We start from the raw sequence: 21,513 nt of genomic DNA on the forward strand, positions 1-21,513 counted from the left end.
ACAGATCATAAATGATGTTTGTGGGCATAAAAAGACATTCCCAGAAGAGGACACTGAGTACTTCATTTGCTGCTGTTAACCATATCCCTGACTGTTAACCATATCCCTGAGTTGTGTAGAATTGGAAGATGGGACGTTATGCTTTTTTGTGTTTCTGTAAATAAGTGTCCACGGGAATTGGAACTTGATGTGAAGGATATAATTTTCCCATCATAAATATAAGCATCATTTCATGTTTCATTTAAACACCCTTTTAAGAACCATAAACATACTAAGGCATTTCATGTCAGTGACATACGGTAGGACCCACACTGGGGTTGTTCTGGGTGATCCATAATGTGATTCTGAAACAAAAGTGACAAATAATTTTTAACACTGCATATGTTCAAAGATCTCTGCCAAGAAGGGGAAAAAATAGTCTTGGCACCAGAAGCTAAAGTGCAACGGTCCCTTTGTAATCTATAATGAGGAAACAAGTGGTCATGTCATTGACCTTATCAAATTATCACAAGAGCAGCAAATGAACCTCTCAGGATGCTGGCCATGTATTTTTTTCAGTAGGTTTCTGATTCTGTTTTCTGGAGTAGAGGAATCTGTTCAGGATTTGCAGTCATTTGTGGGTATTGTATCCCAGTGTTGGAAGGCAGAGGAGAGCCACAGTGCTTTCTGCTTCCACACAGTAGAAACTGAGGACCTCCATTCCAAAGGACACCAACAAAGACCTCAAAACCAGTTTTGTACTCTGACTACCATCAATGGACCTTGAGCTCTAGATGAGCCTGGGTAAGGTCTGGGCCTCAGTTCAACATAAGTCACTGAGGTAGATGTGCCTCAGAGTGATGCTGACACACAGATGCAGCCTCTCAATACCCAGGGCCACATCTGTAGGCACATTTTTGAAAGTGACAAATAGCAATACAACACGTATAATGTTGCCCTTAGAAGGCACAGAGTGAACCATTTAAATGACAAGTAGTTGGTATTTAACATTTTGAACAAAAATATTGTTGTGCTAAAAACATAGTTAAAAGCAATTATAGGACAGGCAGAGACCCAGTGTCTGCATACAATAAGAGAAAACATCTACCTCCCTCCAATATAGAAGAAAGTTGATACTGGCTTTGAAAATTCAGAGCTGGAGTTTATTTCTGGCAAAGATTTTTCAAGTGTAGCTAGATGCTCATTAAGGGCTTTCAAAGATGAAGCAAAGATTCCCTCCATTGAATTAATTCTTCCCAATCCAAAATAACAAGGTCTGAAGTGTGGGAAAGAGATGTTGGATAAGAGAGGAAGTTAGAGAATTCCAATGGAGCAGCTGAATGGGAAAAAATTCACCCTCAGCAGTCTAAAGAGATGAAGCTGGAGGCTGCCTGGCCTTGGGTGAACTTTGGTGTCCTCTCTAGTGGTTGCATGGCCACAGCTTTAATTAGTGCCTTCTAGAATGTTACACACCTGTCTATATACTGCTTTATAACTTGTGAAGAGGCTGGGAGGTTAGTTTTCCTTTACCATACAACTAAGCCCTGATTTAGGTTTCCACTTTTTAAAGTTCCCTGGAAATCTACTGTTCTTCCAGCTCAGAAACTTTATCCTAGGTACCTTGTCCCCTGAGAGGACTTGCCAGATGACTTAACACAAGTATCAGCATTTAATAAAGGGATGCTTGTTCCCTTGAAGAACTTTAAATATTGAGTATAATCTCCATGATTTTGAAATATCTCACAGCATCAGGGCATTTGTAGCTTTTCAGAGTGAAAGACATGCTGTGCTACTTTCTATGGAAAAGAATGACAAATATTTACACTGCCCCAGAGACCAATACTCAAATGTCACATGAGTCCCTGGGGTAGAACAATAGAACAGACACTGTAAAAACATTTTGTAGGCTAAGTTCCAGACAAGAACAGGGTGGAACAGAGGTGTAGAGTGAGGAAATCATTATTTAACATGAAATGATATTTTTATACTGCATGTAAAATGAGGAATGCACAAAACTGCATATGATAACACAGACTAGCCACCCCAGCTTAGGAGGTTGGGCTACATTTCCACTGCTCATTTCCATAGCAGCCCTTTATTTTGGTCATTAATCTCTGTAATAAGTTATTACTTGAGAGAAATGGGGCACTTATGGAAAGGTTATCATGCTATCTGCTGTCAATTTTTTAATAATCAATTGACATTTTTTTTCTTTTGGTTTTCTGAACTTAGAAGTTCTTAACACTTAATTTAGCTAAAAATGCCAGTGAGTAATCTTCATCTCTTGCCCACCTCATGCTTGGTCTCTAGGTTTCTTTTGCCTTATCTCTTCAGTCAAGCTATATATTTGTTTGTATTTTTGTCTTGTGTTATGAGATAACACAAGCTGATCTTTTCATAGCAATAATTCAGTTTTCAGCAATGAAAAATCATTTTTGAATTTTTAATTTTTCTATTCAGAAGTCCTTACAGATTTTAGTTTTGGCACATCAGTTTTGCCCCTCAATTCTATCATATCTTAAAATTCTGTTTTGTTGTCATCATTGTTATTGTTGATGTTAAAACATTGCTTCATCTTTCCACTGGATCCACTATAGTTGGACCTAACTGTCTGATTTGTTCAGCTAGACTCTGTCCCTCAAGTTCCTAGTGACTACAGTCCCCTAGTAGTTCACACTTTGGGAAAATTAAACAAGAGTGTGGTGAACAATAAAAGATGGTTTTTCTACTTCTGTTCACTGGACCTAAGGACTCTATGAGTGTGGAAATGTCCAGCCCCATTAGCTGGCAGTGGTTTTTGAAATTACACAGAATCAAATCAAGTATTGTGATGGGGGGAAAAGGATCTATTCCTAATGGTTTAGAAATTAGAGGGTAAATAAATGGTGAAATGTGAAAACTCACTAATTATATGATTACATCAATTATGTATGATGCATGATAGCCAAACATCAAGAAAATGTGTAGTATTGAATTACATACATATGTGGATAAGGGAAATATGCTACTCAAGGGAGAATCACATCATATAACTCCTTATTTTTAAAAGGAAAATTTCAGGGGACTCAATCAGCTAAGTGTTCCAGAAGATGCAACTTTACTTGCCAAGGTAAATGCTGGCTTTGCCTCAAGTAGAGCTGACTGACTCATGAATGGACAGGTAGAGTCATGATAGCACCATGTGTAAGCAACTGTGCAGAAGATAATGTACAAAATAATAATAATAATAATAATAATAATAATGAAATTAGGATATGGGAAACAGAGACAGAGGGAAAAAGAGGATGAGAGGGAATGAAAAGCAGATGCTTTGTTGGATGTATGATTGATGAATTTATAGTGGGGGATTCCAGTCACAAGAAATTATACAGAATTAAATTAGGAGACCCTGATCTAGATCTAGCCCTCGAATTTCAAGACATTTTTCACACTGTTCATTTCTACAACATATTCTCCTAAACTGGGTTGAATATATTTTTACTTCTTTCAAGCAATCTCAAACTCAAGTTAATGTTATGGTGATTTGCTCAATTTCACCATGTTTTTCTTTCCCATAGTTTTCTTTAGACTAAAAATAGTCAACTTATCATTTTGAAATATTCATTGGATATCTAATCTAATCTTACTTAACATAAATTCTAGTTTTCTTTATATTTTTCATATAAACATGCTCCAATACTAATTTTTCTTCCTCCCAGTAAATGTACCAAAATTTACCCAGATATCTGGGCCAAAAACTTTGTTGCCATTCTTGATTTCTGTTTTGTCACATACCACATCTGATTTCCCTGTAGAATAGACAACATAAGGTCTCGCTGGTAGTTATTTGCTGTAGTTTTCTGCATGCTGAACATATGCAAAGATAGCATTTTCTTGACTCCTGAGACTTAGTCCCTATATGCCTTTCTCTGGACAATGCAATGTGAGGAAAAGCTATTCCATTCCTTCATGGGAGCATTTCTACAAAAAAAATTGTGTTTTCCTGTCCTATGATAGATGGTATTTCACAGGGTAGACTATGGGTCAGCCTGGGTTTCTGACTAAACCACAGCCCTCTGCTGACTCAACATATGCCAATACAGTGAGCAACACATACACTTTTGCCACTTTATGACACTGAGATTTGGAGGGTTTCTGTAGTTGCAGGATTAGCTATTCTACCTTAACTGAAAAATCCTTCAAAACCTGTTAGCTCTATTTCTGTCTCTCAGACCACGGGCTTGTTACCTCCTTTTCTACCATCACTGTGTTCCAAAGCTGTCTTTCATCTTTGGCTGATTTACTGTAGGAGCCTCTTAATCAGTCTTCCTTTTCCTACTCTGGTATCTCTAAAGGCCATTTTCCAAAAAGTAGCTAAACTTGTTTCTCAAAGGTGAAATAGAGCATGTTACTCCCTTTCCAACCCTCCAAAAAAACTTTTCATTAGCCTTAGTGTAAAATGTAATGTTTTTCTATGACCCACAAGACCCTATACTGTAATCTGACCCCTGCTTCTATCTCCAAATTTGCCTTCTGCCCTTCTTTTATCTTTCTGCTCTGATCACAGTGACTGTCTTACCATCACTATGTGGGATATTCTACCTTAGGACTTGAGGTGGCTTGTCTTACTCTCATCCCTACACAAATCTGTCTTCAAAGATGGAATCCACAGAGCAATCTCTACATGCTCCAAAACCACATCCCCCAACAACTCATATGTAGTCACCTTGTTTTATTCTGTAAAGTACACTTGGAACTCCCTTGTTTATTCATTTCCTAAATTTGTGTCTTTATTTCTAGACAATGAATATCAGAATGCAGGCATTGTTTGTTTTTAAATGCTCTGTCCCTGGTATATAAAAAAGTGCCTCATGTTTAGTGAGATTCAATAAATATTTATCAAGTGAGTGAATTAATGGATAGCTGAAACAATCAGAATGTCAAAACAATACTGCAGTGAAGAAACAATCGAATCAGAAGCAATATTCTCTCGTAAGTCTCTTACTTTACAGAGCAAGAAATAAATCAAAATAGTGCTAAATAATCAATTTGTATAGTTTTATATCTATGATCTATTACTTATAATGCACTTATTTAGGAAAACTTGATGTGTTCAATTTAACTTGTTTAAGCTAGTCAGTGCATGCTGAAATAGGAGTCTTTTTGAAGGGAAATGGTACAGGTTATGTTTAAAGTTGCAACAACTAACCTATGTTTCTCAGTTCAAATTATCTAAATTTTCTACAATGGACCAAAAAATATACAAGAAAAGAATGTGAAAGCAAAAAAGCAAATGGATTCAAAGACAAGGTAGGCAGATGAACTATGTAGGAAAACAGGAGGCTAAGAAATTTATCTGGAGAATAATTTTCTGATTAGCCTAAGTAGAGATAATGCATCATTAAAATTTTTCAGTGAGCTATCAATGCAATATAGACTCTTTGTCATTCTGCTTGCAATGAGCAGTGTTTATGCGTACTCCCATCAGCTGTCAGGAAGACACAGGTGAACTTCCTCCTCCAGTGGTCACATCCCTGGGTTACTAGTCAGTAGAAATGATGGACATGCACTAATATACTTGCACAGTTATCAACTTTCACTCATGAAAGATGCTATCCTTTGCAAAGCAGAAGGTCCAGGTGAGGAGTATTTGCTATAACAAAAAGATATATTAAAAATAATTGGATTTCAAAGGGATTAAAATTCCCTCCCTGGCCTCAAGGGCATCCCACTGAGGAATGGCTAATGGAGTCCTGAGAACTGGATCAGACTCCTCTCTCTGTGATTTTCCATTCTTGAGTATGTCATTTGATACTGGATGTGGATGGAAATAATAACGCCTATCCTGAATCTTTCATAGTTGCTGTAACATAAAATGACTCATGGTAAAGGCATGCTATATATATTAGATATTTTATTTTGTAATTTAAGGTATTCTTTAAGCTAAAGTTGCTTTGTTTATACATTTCAAAGTAAGAGGGAAAAAGGAAAAAGCACCGAAATGTACTTTTGATCATGTGGTCCTTACTTTCACTTGAGATTGACAATGTACATATCTGGTTAAGAAATGTTAAAAGTACAGTAATTAGAAAATAACACTGTTGTTCTCTTTAAACCTACAAAAGCACCAAGAGCGCTCTTTCTCTCTCTCTCTCTCTCTCTTTCACACACACACACACATTAGGAACCCCTATGACTTATTTCCATAACCAACTATTTCCAAATAATCCATCTCCCACCCAAAGAAAAAGCCAAACAATCTATCATAAAGTGAAACAAATTATTCATAGTGTCTTAAGGTTGCCATTCATGGGGGAAAAAATAAATCAGAAGTGGAGGGAAAATCCACAAGATTGTGCATTGTCTGAAAATTGCTTGCTGCTATAATATATAATTCCACAAACCTCTGACACCTAAAGCTCTATGGCCTCTAGTTATTTGCTGCTTTGTTTACTTGAGTAACTTTCCTGTTCATCATTGAATATATCTAAAAGATTTTACAAAATGAACAGATTAAGAAGCATGCTGAATTCTCTGGTGGAAGCATTTAGTTTCATGAAAAATTCCTGGTCATAATGATTGCCCTATCAATTTTCCGAACCTACTCCAATCACACTCAGGAGTCACTTTAGGGACGTGATTAGTTATACATAAATACAGTGTAGGATACCAAAACGATTACTGTCCAACAGGAATCCCCTACCAACAAAAACAGCTCTGTTAGGAAAATAGCACAGGAAGAGCCATTATTCCTAATGAAATCCATCCTATTCCTAGCTTTCACATGTATATCCCTTATTATCCGACAATGTGAAAATGAGATTATAGCTAAATGAATCTGATTATTTTGCTCATCCCTACTATCAAACCAATCAATATAGTCATGATTGTCAATTGATTACAGGAATATATTTCATCACCCATGAAATCCAATGAAGACTGGTAAGTTAACTTTGACTCAATGACTAAGTATAGTTGATAGTTGTCAAAATTATCTGTTGCTTTATTTGAAACCGAGGCTCACATTGCACAATCTAGAATGCTGATTGAGGGCCCCAGGGATTTAGCTCAATGGTTCCAGCACCTGCCTCGAAAGCACAGGTTTCCATGTTCAATCCCTGGTACCGAAAAAAAAAAAAATAGAATGCTGATTGAGCCATCTCTCTTACCTCCTGGTGATTCTTGGCCAGCCATTCCTTAATGGTGCCAAGGGCAATGACTGCAGCAGGCTCATTAGGAAAACCTAATTTAAGAGCAGAAGGAAAAAAAATCAACAAAGGATGAAGGCAATAGAGAAGTCAGTCATGATACACAAATGGAGATTTTTCACTAGCATGGTTTTCAATTCAACCAGTAAGTCCTGAGCAAGGCAGCCCTCAGTAAGCTGTGAGGAAAGTGAAGCCTGTGATTCTATACACAAAGCAGTAAGAGGGATTGTCCTACAGCAATTTAGAATTAAAAATAAAAGATTTATCCATTATTTAAAATATTAATTAAAATAAATTTGCATATGTTTAATAGTTTACAAAGCACTTTCATATATTTTTCTCGTAAGTGCTGCTCCAATTAAGGTGTAGTACCCTTCTTATTGTCCTCTTGAAAACCAAGGAAATGTGGGTCAGAGAGGATGCGTGGCTGGTGCACAGTCCGCAGTATTCCACCCATGAACTGTCACGAGGCAAAGCAGATAATACAAGGGATGGTAGAAAAATACAGTGAGTGTGAAAAATTTTAAAAGTGTATTACAGTAAAAGACACATTGCCATTAATCTCCCTCAAAATATTGTTCCTCACTTTGAACTCATTCGATTGTTCTTGCCATTTTCTGAGGCAGTTTTCAAAGCCCTTTTCTGTATCTTTAGTTGTGCTGCTAGGACTACTTTGATGTCCAAATTTATTCAAAACATACCTTTCATAGTCATTTTGACATTGGAGATGAGCCAGACATTGCACAGTGACAGATCTGGTGAATAAGGTAAATGAGGACGCTCTGTAATGTTTTTACAAGCCTACCTTTCTGCTGGGTAGCACTCAATTGAAGCATTCATTGCACTTTTCATCATAACTCATAAAGACATTCATGAAAGAGGACTTCCAGAACTGCTTTGGAAAGTGGAAAGAATGTGCATCCAAGTGAAATAAATAGGATACACATGTGTAAATACTGAATAGTTTCTCTGGTGTGAAAGTGTAAATGAGGATCAAAATGTATAATAGATAATGTGAAATAGGAAGAAAAGGCCCAAAGGGGAAATGGGAGGGGTAGGAGAAAGGAAAGAAGGAAAAGGAAAAAATATGAGAAAAGGAAAAAACAGAAACAAAATCTTCGTAAATAGCGAGGGGTGGCAGGGTTGAAGGGAGGGCAGGGGAATGGGAAGAATAATAAGAACCAAGGTATATCATATAAAGGTACAAATTCCCAATGATGAATCTCATCATATTGTATACCTAAAATGTACCAATAAACTTAATGAATTTTTAAAAAAGAAAGTGGGAAAAATGATGGTATAAGTAATTTAAAGTAAGGGGAAAATTTTTGTTGGGGAATAATGACAATGTATGTTTTACCATAATAATTTTTTAAAAATTAAATATTTATCATATAGTTTGATCATTCCTTGCATAGTCACACCCCTGTAGGGAAGTTATACCCCTTGTATGCTAAGTAGCAATACTACACCAAGCTATTAACAGTATGCAAAGAAGGCCACTCCTGTTCCATTTAGGGACATTGCAGGTGATATTTGGAATAAGTCCACATGAACTAAACTGATCATGTAAAATGGGTTTGATTTTACAAGGACAGAAAGAATGACAGACTTAAGCTTCTTCCCAGTAAGTATGAGCACACATATTCAGAATTTCTGAAACATATCCAGATGTCTTTTTATTGTATACAAGCTGAATACAATCCTAGACCTAAATAATCATTAGACTTTCTGTCAATAGAGATAAAAATATATATGGGAATAATCCTATAAATTTTTATATGTATGGTGCAGAAAGAAGAAGATATGGGAGTGACTATTTTATTGAAACCACTATCTTCAAACTCACTGCTGTCTTCTTAATCACCAAATCCTATCACCCTTCAATCAGGCTTCAAACTATGGTATTAGATGCACGTGACTGGATTTTCATGCTTCAGCATTTCTTCCCTCTGATTTTTCTCTTTTGTAAGTTTACTTTTCCTTACTTTAAAGTATGCAATTCAGTGGTTCTTAATATGTTTATAAAGTTGTTCAACCATCGTCACTAATTCCACAATATTTTCATCATCTTACAAAGAAATTCTGTATCTATTAACACTCACATCTCAACCTCGCATTCCACCAGCCCCTGGCAACTATTATCCCTTTCTGTCTCGGGATTTTCAGATTCTCCTCCTGAAGTCTTCAGCACTACCTTCTTCCATGTCGTCTACTTATTTGACCAATGCTCCTCTTGATACAGGAGAAATATAACTCTTAGCCTGTTAAATGTCAAATGTGGTGACTTTGTCATCCCAGAACATCAAGAAATGAAGTTGTGAACCAAAGGAAGCAGTTAAGAGTTTTATTTGAAATAAAGAAAGAATAATAACTCTTGGATTTTTAGGAAGAGCCCTCAATGATGGCCAAGGAGGTTCTTTGTCAGGAGTAATTTATACAGCAAATTCGCAATGTGGGTACAACATAGGTCAAACTACAATCAACCTATGGGATTAGAAGTATAGCTGCTTAGCTAATATTGATTCAGTAGGAAAATGAGTCACGTAGCAAGGGTACATGGAAAGAACAAAGTCATTTTGGGGAAGTACTGTATCCAAATGCTTTGGTCTCCCATCCGGGCGACTGATGTCTATCTGGGCCTATTGGACCAAGTTGTGCTAATTATAATATAATTTCAGGTTACTATTTATCCCTTATTGAGACATGAAGGCCTGGCCATTGTATCTTTTCTTTTTTTGTACTGGGGATCAAACTTGAAACCTCGAGCTCGTGAGGCAGGTGGCAGAACCACTGAGCTAAATCCCTGGGTCTGGCCATTGTATCTTTATCTCAAGGCCAGGCCTTCTTCAGATGCACCTCCAGTCACAATTCTGATGTCTTTAATTTTATGTTGACTTCCTTGAGAACCCAGTCCCTCTCTGACTGGATATTAATTTCTATCTAACTTACCTTACTATTTCTTTCTCTAGGACAATCCAACAAATATATGTTGTTCCCAGAATTCTAACCACAGCCTTCTTCTTACTGTCTACACTGGCCAGTCCCATTATCATCTACTGGCATGTTAATGAGGACATCTTCCAGAGCAGACAGTCCTTATATATCATCTATATAGGTGGAAAAGACATAGAATTGTTGATGGAGAAATCTAAGATTTAAAGACTCAGTTTTGGAGGACAAATACATAAAATAGTTCATACGCATGGTTCAAGATACCAGTAAACCTTAAGAGAAAATCTTTGAGAGAAAATGCACAGGAGTATTCTCCCATTTCCAAGAATAAATGCTGCTTTTAAAATATAGATTTATACAGGCTTTGTTAGAGAGTGCTTTAAGAAAGGACAAAATAAACAGGGCCAATTTTTACCTATTTTAATTTATAAACAAGAGAGAACCACTATGATATGGAAAAATGTGTACAAGTTCTTGAGCCTTGGTACACTCATCCTCAACAGTTGTGATTGTGGACTTGTTGGAATTGTTTAATAGAGCTCATACTCTTTAAATGAATGCTTCAAAATATAAAGCCTTTAAAATTAGTTTTAAAACCCTGTCAATAAAACAATATTTAATTCATTAAATTATTATTGATCCCTTCAAAAAGAGTAACTATACCAACACTTTTAGTGAGTCCCCACCCTCTAACATCCCAATGTCTGACTGAGGAGGTACATAAGCAAAAATAGCAGCCACAGACAGCATGAAAGTGCGTTAGGGTGGGCGGCTGGAGACAAGGACAGCTAAGTAAGAAAGAAGGGCCGGGTCCCCCACCAAATGGCTGAAAGCTAGAGAAGGAGCTGCAAAGTGGGGTACTGAGAAGATACTGTCTTCAGATGTAAAGAGTGAACAGCAAGGAAATGATGGAAATAATAAGGAGAGTAAAAGCAGAAAGAAAGCATGATGAGTACCAGTTGGCTTCAAGGAGGAAGGAGGAGGCCGATGGGCACTTGCTCTGAGGGAGTTAACCACAGGAGGCTTTTGCAGTCTATCCATTTTGTGCATTTAATACCTACATTCATAGTCATCCTCCCCTTCATATGCTCCAGCATAAAATGTAAGGTGTATCCTTCCTCAAAACAAACCCCACTGGCTCGCTGCTTTCTGCTTATGGATATACCTTTGACCTACTCACTTCTGTATTTGACTACTTTCCCTGCTGGTAACTGAGTCTTAACCTGTACATTTTCTCTCTGAAATATATATATATATATACACACACACACACACATATATACATGTGTATATATATATACACATGTGTATATATATACACACACCTTCCTTTGCCCTTAATCTTGTTTGAGGTGTGATAGGCTCTCACCTGGACAACTGTAGTTCACTCTTAATCGCCCTCCTTTGGTCTTCCCTACCTTCTCTGATCTCTCTAGCACACTTCCAAGTGATTCTTTATAAAGCATAGCTATCATAACATTACAACTTTAGACAAATCAGTGGTAGGCTTTGTTGATATTCCAGCTCCTATAGAATAAACCCAAGAACGTAACTTAGACATATTTCAGTGGCCCCAAGAGACCTTTCCAGACTTATCTTGTTTATTTTCTTCCCATGAAATTCTTCTCCAACTTTTAGGTGTGTCTAAGAATTATTCAAAACAAAATTATAGGGCTATATAAATCCAATAAATACAGTAACCACATTCAGTTGCAAAGGGCCAACTGCATTAATATTCACCTTTAGCAGATATAGTTCCCTGGAGAGAAATCATACAAATTCTTATAGAACCATGCCAACTATGGTCAGTTCTCAATTATGTGTGACCTTCTGGTCACTTTCGCACATTCATCAAAGCACCTGGCACTGAGTTATGGTTTTCATCACAACCTCAAGGTTTGTCGTATCCCTGGGAAATTTCAACATTCAAAGGGATGACTCATCTAACACCTGGCTGCCAGTTCCTTGACCTGCCCATCTTTGACAGCAACTCTTCTATTCTGACTAAGCCACCTTCAGCTTACAGCACACACTGGACCTTTATATAACACTTCTAGTCCAAGGTTACTACCCTAAGCAAAGTTCTCTAAAAACTATATTTCAGTTTAGTTTGTTCGGCTATTTTCCAAGAAATTACTTTCCCAAACATTTTGAAGCCTATTCTGTCCTCCAACCACTCCTCAAATTATGCCAACATTTCTTTCCTGAATTGTCTGGCTCTTTCCTGTTTCTCTAGACTCAGTTCATTCTTTATTTCCACTCCAACTACATTGGCTTCTTTCTGTCTTCCAAATGCTTTATGTTCCCTTTTCTCTTCCTGCCTTAAGGCATTGCTCATGCCACTTCCTCTTCCTGAAATAACATTTCCAGTCCCCTTTTCTAGTTTATATTTACCTTTATTCTCTTCTCAGTTATTACTTATCCAGTGAAGACTTTTATGACATTGATGACACCCTATGTTATACTTTCACAGCACCACAGATTAAGCCTAGGCAATTCTACATTTGTTTATGTAAATATGTGAGTAATAATACAGTGAAAACCCTAAGAAGGCAGACAATACATTTCTCTTTGCTTATCACTGAATACCTAAAAAAATACTGGTCCATAGAAGATGCTCAACAAATGTTGAATGAATGAGTGGAATATGGACTTGTGGATCTTGCATTAACAGAAGAAAAAGACTGACCACTGGAAGCATGCAAGTGTCCACCTTTAGAGCATGGTAAGGGTGAAGGAAAGCTGAGAAGGTGCCCATGAACTATATCCACAACATATTACTTTATCCATGAGAAACAAAATGTTATGAAGAAAACATACTTCCTGGTGGGAAGATATTCTGTGATTAATAAAAAAGGGGGAGGGAAATACCATGACAAATATCCCTGAAAATAGGCCTCCTTCAGAGGGCATATATGTACAAGATAAAGCAGGATGTATGGAATAAACAGCAACAGGACAATTCTTTGTTCACTTAAATGTGAGTCCCTAAGGATTACAAATAAGACTAATGAATAGGCAAGGACAGATTTTAGCTCAGGGGTGGCCTCCCAATGAAGCAAGCCCTGCCTCAGGAGGTCACAGTGTATTCAAGTCACCAGGGGACCTTTGTTCACAAAAGCAGACTGGTCCCCCAGAGGGAAGGCAGCAGACAGGCTTCAGATGCATCACTGAATTAGATGACAGAAAATTTCTTGCAAGGATGACAGGCAATGAGGCTGAACAAGCCATTAATAATTGAGGGCCAGAGAATTATGTGTATGTGTACCTAGGTGTACACAGAACCTGGAATTTAGCTGGCATTCCCAAATTTAGCTTCCCACTCACTAGAATGGGTTGCTAAAATTGCATCTTGTTGTAAATATGTAGGTTGACTTATACAATATATAAATGATTTCTTATTTACTTTCACAGTGATAAATTTTTACGTATCTATATGTGTGTATATGTTTACACACATGCACATACGCATACACATGTATACAAAAAGCCAGCTCAAGATGTAAAACATTTCCAAAACCCCGGAAAGCTGCCTTTTCCTGAGAAGTACATCCTCAAAGTAATGGCTATCCCAATTTTTATTACTAATAGGTTAATTTCATGTCTTGTTACACTTTATATCTGTGGCATTGTAAAATCTGTGTATTTTTATATAGATATCTAGTTCAACATTACACTTTCTTGACTTATTCATACTATTTCATATAACAGTAGCTCATTCCTTTTCAGCATAGTATTGCATTCCATGATAGGAATATAACATGATCTGTTTATCCGTTCTAATATGGATGGATAATGCAATAATCTAGTCTGGGAGAATTATGAATAAAGCTGCCATGAACATTCTCATACATGTTTTGTTGAAAATAAGCACTTATTTCTGTTGAGGGTAGGCCCAAGAATTGAGCTGTTGGTCTACATGTTTGGTTGATTCTGGAAAAATCTGCCAGTTTTCCAAGGCAGCTGTGGCAATCTATACCCTGACTAGAACTATATGAAAGTTTAAAATAATGTCTGTTTATTTAGCATAAATATTTATTTACATTGTAAATTTACATTTACATTGAGATGTATTTTCAAATTGTATTTTCTTGACCACATTTAAAGCCATTAAAATGAGCTTTAGGCTATTCTGTGGTTTTTTTATAAAATGGAGTACTACTCAGCCATAAAAAATGAGAAATTAGAGGAATTTATAGCTAAGTGGATGCACATTGAGGCAATACTCTTAAGTGAAATCAATAGGACACACATGTGTAAATACCGAATAGTTTCTCTGGTGTGAGAAACTGAAAGTGTAAATAAGGATCAAAATGTATAATAGGTAATGTGAAATAGGAAGAAAAGGGGCAAAGGGGAAGGAAGTGGGAGGGCTAGGGGAAAGAATAGAAGGGAATGGGATTAATATGAGAAAATGGAAAAATAGGAACAAAATCTTTGTAAATAGGGAGGAATGGAGGGGTTGAAGGGAGGGCTGGGCAAGGGTGAAAAATAAGATTCTGTACTTTTTATAACTTGAAGCTAAGAAAAGTTTTGTGATTTGCCTGTATTTGTACTACAAAACAATCATATTTTTAAGACAAGAAAGGACAGACTATGTCAACAGAACATCAAAATGCTTGAAATAAAAGAGATTTAGGAAAAGTAAAACAGCAAGTGGGGTTTGCATGGTTTTCATCCATGGCACATCAAATAACTCATTACGCATATGAATGTTTTATTTTTACTCAGTTATTAAACTGATATTTCTTTTCACCAAATTTTACTACAGGAAGATACAACAACAAAGATTCACTGAAGGGGTGGGGATGTAGCTCAGGGGTGTGGTGCCTGCCTGGCAAGGTCCTGAGTTCAATCCCAGTACCAAAAGGAAAAACAAAAAGACTCATTGAAGATTGTATCCCACCTCTGAACTATTTGTTGGAATTGTTGAAAAACTCAAAATGTTTTCAACCCAGTTACAATGAAGACAATTTTTCTCTCTATTCTTTAATATTGTGCTATTATTCATAATACCTCAATAGCTTTCACTTTTTCCATAGCCTCCATTGTAGAAATTAAGCTTGTCTCCCTGATATAAAATTCCAACATGTTCCACAAAACTCTAGCATAGTCCACAAAACTCTAGCATAGTCCACTAAGATAAGGAGATATTCAACTTACTCTTCCAGCCTAACTTCTTTTTAAAGTCAGAAATAAGGAGTCTGCTTTTGTTTTAAACTTTAAAGTGAAATTCTGCTTATGGAAATAGGTTACCATATTGTAGAAGCATATGTTAATGCATTAAATCAATTATTGCAGAGGTTCTTACTACAAAATAAATAAAAATTGAATTGAACATAATTCCAGATGTAATTAAGCAAGGCCTGGAAACTCTCACTCTACTTACTATTTACAGTCTGCCCTGGGCTCCTCCTCCATTGTACTTTCCCCCCCCACACTGCCTCCCCGACCTGTTACGCAGCTTCTCTGAATTTTATTGTAAACGCCTTTCTATTAGTTGCAAGAAGAAGGCAATCTAGAGACTGATGTCCAGGATAAACTCATGAATCTAAAACTATTATTTATTCACTGAATCATTTTATTCTCAGCTGAAATGCTTTCTGTAGTGGTTTTCACTTCAAAGTCTATACCTCCACTCCACCCAATGTGGCACTTGGCCCAAAGCTATGAAATAATATGACCAATTTTATGGAGTCACATCCCTGGGTACACTGCACATATTTAGAAAGTAGTTGCCCTAGTAATCAGCTCTTCAGGTGACTATCAGTGCCAAACTGATGCTGATTTACTATAAATATCCAGAAGTTAGAAGCAGTAATTTAAAGAAATCAAACTTCTTTAAAATCTGCACATTAAATTTACATCTATTTTAGGAAGAAAAGGGGCAAAAGGGAAGGGAAAGCGGGAGGGGTAGGGGAAAGGAAAGAAAAGAATGGAATTAATATGAGAAAATGAGAAAAAGGAAACAAAGTCTTTGTAAATAGGGAGGGATGGAGAGGTTGAAGGGAGGGCAGGGGAAGTGAGAAAAAATAAGAACCAAGAGAGTATGTAAAGGTGCATATTTCCAATGATGAATGTCTTTATATTGTACACCTAAAATGTACCAATAAAAGGATATACAAACAAAATTTACATCTATTTTGAGCCATCTTTCTTTACCAAATCCTTAATAAGGAAAGCATGGTGCCATTTATTATTATTATTTTTTTATTTTTATTTTTTTTTGGTACCAGGGATCTAACTCAGGTCCTTGTGCTTGCGCAGCAGGCAGCGAAACCACTGAGCTAAATCCCCAGCCCTATTATTATTAGTCTTATATAAACCAAAAAATATTATGAATATGAAGCTATCATTCATGGGATTTTCAGCATTGATGAAGACCACTGACTATGCTGAATGAGAGGGTATATCATTGGGGCAGATAAGAATGTCAACACCATTTGAATAGATTGTTGCTGTTTACTATCAGTGCAAAATTACACTTTGCTTAATAGTTGAGAGAGCATACCTATATGTTTCTATCTTCACATGAAAGTTCTCTCTTGGGGACGAAAGGGACCTGAAATGAATACATTTTCTGAACTCAAGTAAAAGGAAGTAACAGTGAGAGATGAGTCGTGGGTTTTCACTTTTACATTTTTCGCTAGTCTGTCCTGAACACACACACACATACACACACACACACACACACACCCATGCACCCCTTTCCTGGATAAAGAAGGGATGAGGGGTAGAGACAAGGGTGTGGCAGGCCTGAGGAAGTATAGGACAATAATTTTTTTTTAAAATCTCAGACTCTCTGCTGTCCAGTCCTTCCCCAGGCCTCCTTGCAGCCAGCAGAAGCAATTTGATAGCACGATGAAATCAGATGACTTGAGAGAAATGAGCTGAAGGAGACTCACCGTTAAGCAATTGCTAGAGCAGCCACTCAGACAATTGGGGCTGAGTCTGAGTTTCACAAAAGATAAAACAAGTGAAGTAATAAGAGTGACACTAGCCCGTTACTGCAGTGAGCATGGCAGCAGAATGCTAAATAGCGTGTCACTCACTGGCTTCCCTTGGGAGTGCAAAGGCCACCACAGTAGGCAACAGGGAAACATACACTGTCTATCATTAAGAAAGCAGAATTGTAGCTGCAAAGCAGGTTGTGACTATACACACATAATATGGCAGGATCATAAGTGGACTAATCACAGCAGGGGTGGCAGCAAGCCACGGATATTCCCTTGCATGTGCCATTTCCTTGCACTCTTTCTTTCATTACTTTCTTTTTCCTTCTTTGTAACTCCCTTTCCTGAAATCATCTCCCAAATTAACTATGATCACCCAACCCATGCCTCTACATCTGCTTTTGGAAGAAGCCAAACTGTGAAAGCAATCAAAATGTATTAACGGCTAAGAGAAAAGAAGGTCTTACTTGACATACCCTTTCTCTACTCCTTTCTAGTTATAAACTCTGGAAAATGCACTGTAGAGAAATATTTTACAAATTAGCTAATGAATTGGTTGGAGCAGTGGGGAACTCACTGGCTGTCAGCACGAAAGCACATTAGTATTTTCCTTTGGGGAGCTTAGAGGTCATATAAGTCAGACTCACTGTAGCATGAAAATCTGGCCCACTGGACCAAAATCTTGAAATAATGGTAAACTGTTACTGCTACTGCTTGTCATTTACTGAGCAATTATTATGTACAATTCACTCTGCTTAGCATGAGTATGTATCAGCTCATTTACAATGGTCTAAGGGAAAGAAGGAAAAAGAAAAAAAAGGTTAAGTTGGCTGTGAATGGACAGCAGCTTTGGTGTATTGAGGGAGGGGAACAAATACAACTGATTTGTATTTACATGAAATACTTCGAGAGGTGTGCAAAGTGTGGCCAAGCTTTGGCATTCAAGCTTCAGTAGATTCAGTGTCACTCACTAATGCCCTTGGGACCAGTATCACTTAAAGAGGAAGTACTGATGCTGCAGGTGGCCACCGTGGGAATGGCATGAGGTGGGAGCTCAGGCTGTTCCTAGGACCCTGGCCATCTCTGGATTCCATATAAAATATCCTGAAATCTCAAAACTGCCCTCAAAATGTTCATAATCTCGGCCACTGTATGCAAGAGAAAATAATGACTCAGAGATCCCAAGCAAGGGGCAAGGCCAACGCACAAGCCTGGCTCTGCCTGACTTCCCTTCAGCCAGGGCCTATCCCAGAGCCTAGCCTGTCACTGGTCCTCATATCCACAGAATGGGTAGAACGTTCCAGAAAGTCTCCATGCTAGAGACTCCAGTCCAGGTTCTACACATTTCAAATGCCACAGAATGGAAATCAAACTGGAAGTCCCTGTGGACAGGGAGTTTGTTTTAGAGTACCCAGCATGGTGCCTCCTACAGAAGTCACATTCCAGGGAGTCAGGGACTTCTGGGCTGCCCTCTTTCTTAGAGGGCAGCACCATTCTGCCATTTGGTGTCCCTCTCCCTTACTCTGCTCGTGTAGAACAGTGGCAGTTCTGATGGTACACTAACTGTCAGATACTTAGGTACCATTGGTCTAGACGAAGAACTTCTGTGATATCATGTATTCCCCATGGCTCTGCCTTCTTCCTTAGTTCACCTTGGGCAACTCGGTACTGATTTTCCTACCAGAACATCTAAAATTACTTAGAATATAAAAAAGGAGAAGGGGAATTCTGCTCCTCTTATTGTCTTAATCTCTTCAGACCCATTATTTCATTTCATTCAACATGATGTGTGCCAAAAGCAATTGATACACTTTAAATTCTTTAATATTTAGTCCCATATTTGAGTTATTTTTCCTTCATCTAGTTAAAAAAAACCCTGTAAAATATGAAGTTTTCAAGTTGCCTTTCCTCTGCTCTTCCAAACAGGTATGAATGAATTGCATTTTTATAGGACACAAGGTTACAATCTATGCAAGCTTCATCAGCTTTTCAAACTTATGAGCTCCAGTCTTTATTTCTAAGAGTATTTCTAAAATCATCTTTTGCCTAAGGAATTGTAAAACTGACTGGAGAAATGGCTCGTGAAACAAATTGTATTCTATGCAAGCTGTTCCTACTACCACTGGATAAGTCTCCTGAGAAAAGAGATGAAAGATTTCAGAATCTCCTGGAATGAGGTTTCTTAAAAATTCCTTTTTAAAAGAATAATTTTTTCCCCCACGAGGTTAATCGAGTTCAATGAGGACATCACATCTAAGTAGAAAACACTTAATATTGGTATCTACTAAGAGGTAAAAATGCAGTTTATCTGTTCTGAATTGTGGCATTCTTTGGTACATAAGTCTGGTAGCCAGAAATCTTTCTACACATGAAGGTCACCATGTCACATCCATGCCAGGAGCTCCCCTCAGAGAATTCCTCTACACTTAGGACCCAAATCTACACTCCTCATCTTGGCTTAGAGAGCCCTTTTGCTGTCCTTGTTGGTATCTGAAATGTCATCTGTTCCATTTTCTTGGTTGCCATGTATCAATGCTGCTGGAACGTCAGCTTCATGAGGTATAATTGTGTCTGTCTTGTTCACTCTTCCACCTGAGGACTCAAAGCAAAATAGGTGCTCCAAAGATGTCACAGAATATGTGGGAACAGGGGAAGTGCCAGCTGGTCCAGTGTCCCTAGCTTCCTACAGTGATTTGCTGCTACTGTAAGTCGACAAAGATCAGCCCTCTCACGGGAGGGTAGGAAGTGAACTCTCTGCTGCTCTCTGGTGCCTGGTGGCCTAGACAGCCCATGCATGTGTCCCTGACACAACCTACAGACATGACCTGGGAGAATGAAAGCTTTGGATTGCCACAAACAGCTCTTAGGGTTCTGAACCCCCAGGCTGGGGCAGAGTGCAGAACTTCTTTCAGGGGCAGGCCAGAGTACAGTGTCTCTTAGTTCTATTTATCTTTGATTCTCAGGCATATAAACCTTGTGATCCTGAGCAGCTTTTATGCTCTTGCCTGCATGGCCAGGTGGAAGTTCTCCAGAGGGGGCCTGCTGAACACGTTCATCCCTGCAGCAGCAGCATTAATACTAACTCCTCAATACAGAAGAAACTGAAGCAGTTCCCCAGTTCCTGATCACCAGCTTTTGCTCTTCAATGAACAGTCAAGTTCCCTAAAGGTTTGAGTTTGTAAATTCCCCCCAAAATCCCATAAATTCTAACGGCCTCTGAGTATCCAGATTGTCTCAGATAAATATTGAAGATGGAGACTCTCTCCTCTTTAAGTGTGAATCTTGGTTGTAACACTATATGTGAGATGGGTCTGAATTAGTCTGCTGACAGCATGTAAAATTTGCCTAAATAGGGCTGGTCTGGTTGGTAAGACTTCCAGTTTATAGAATTTATGAAGGGTGTTGCTCCTTTGCTGACTGAGACAGAGATTAAAGCAATTTTAGGCTTAGATCATAATTAAAAATAACATGCAATTTGATATATAGTTGCAATTAAAATATATTTTATGATATTGTTAAAATATGCTAAAAATATATCATCCTGAAATCATTTTCAGGGATCTTCCGAAAGAGATCAAGTGAAGAACTCCTAAAATTTCAGTGTTGAGTCAGAGGAAATAGAATCAAATTTGACATGAGTGGAAATACCACTAAATTGCTGAAACCCCCATGGATAGTTTGGCTCCTGAGAATGATACACATATAATCAACCTCCATTCTTTACTTCTCTTTGTCATCTGAATTTGTGGAGTCTTCCCTGGGGATGTAGTATATTCCTCTGGCTCACTGATGTTGATTATGACCTCTTGTTATACTTTGGCCAGTGAAATACAAGCAGATGTAAGTTGTGAAAAGTCTTGCTGGTGTGTAAAGAGAATACCGCAGGCAGCCACTGCCCTTTCAGACTGGTGGCCACAATGAGACATGTGGAGGAAACCTAGGTCTTAGCAGAGGTCTGGAATCCAGCTTGGCCAGGCTGGGCCCAGTCTTGCCGAGTTAAACCACAGCCAACCTGCAGAGTTGTGCATGAGAGAATAAATGCTCTTCACTGTCAGCTCCTGAGCTTTGAAGTTGTTTGCAAGGCAGAAAAATTAGACTGAGAACTTGAGATATGGAGTGAGAACTGATACTACAGGTGAGCATATGATTGTTAAGAAATCTGCTGAAGATGTACTGCACAAGGAGTGGCTTTTACTCTTCCCTAGGTCTTTGCCATTTTTGGAATATGGCTTTACCTGCTTGCCATCAGGTAAAAATATTATATAGATAATAAATTCTACCCAAGTAGAATTGAGTAAAAGAAAGAAAGAAAGAAAGAAAGAAAGAGGAAAGGGAGAGGGAGAGGGAGAGAGAGGAAGAAAGGAAAAGAGACCTAGGAATAAAGAAATGAGAAGAGGCTTTGCATTCAGATCTACCAGAAAACTATGTTCTGTGTGAGC

The 21,513-nt window shown here is 37.9% G+C and overlaps 1 protein-coding gene across 11 annotated transcripts in view; it reads right to left on the minus strand.

The window, feature by feature from the left end:
- The window catches only part of Macrod2 (mono-ADP ribosylhydrolase 2), a 2,157,923-nt gene that overhangs the window by 547,050 nt on the left and 1,589,360 nt on the right, over positions 1 to 21,513 (minus strand). For all 11 annotated transcript variants that reach the window (XR_015442057.1, XR_015442059.1, XR_015442058.1 and 8 more), the window contains exon 8: positions 7,128 to 7,201. Coding sequence is in view for 6 of the 11 variants with exons in the window: in XM_087189052.1 (XP_087045178.1) it covers positions 7,128 to 7,201 (74 nt within the window). In the remaining 5 variants the exon portion in view is untranslated. The remainder of the gene's footprint in view (positions 1 to 7,127; positions 7,202 to 21,513) is intronic.

The sequence above is a fragment of the Heterocephalus glaber genome, unplaced genomic scaffold (assembly GCF_053883595.1).
Source record: "Heterocephalus glaber isolate CG9 unplaced genomic scaffold, H.glaber_assembly_v1.0 deba00001532, whole genome shotgun sequence".
Lineage (NCBI taxonomy): Eukaryota > Metazoa > Chordata > Mammalia > Rodentia > Bathyergidae > Heterocephalus > Heterocephalus glaber.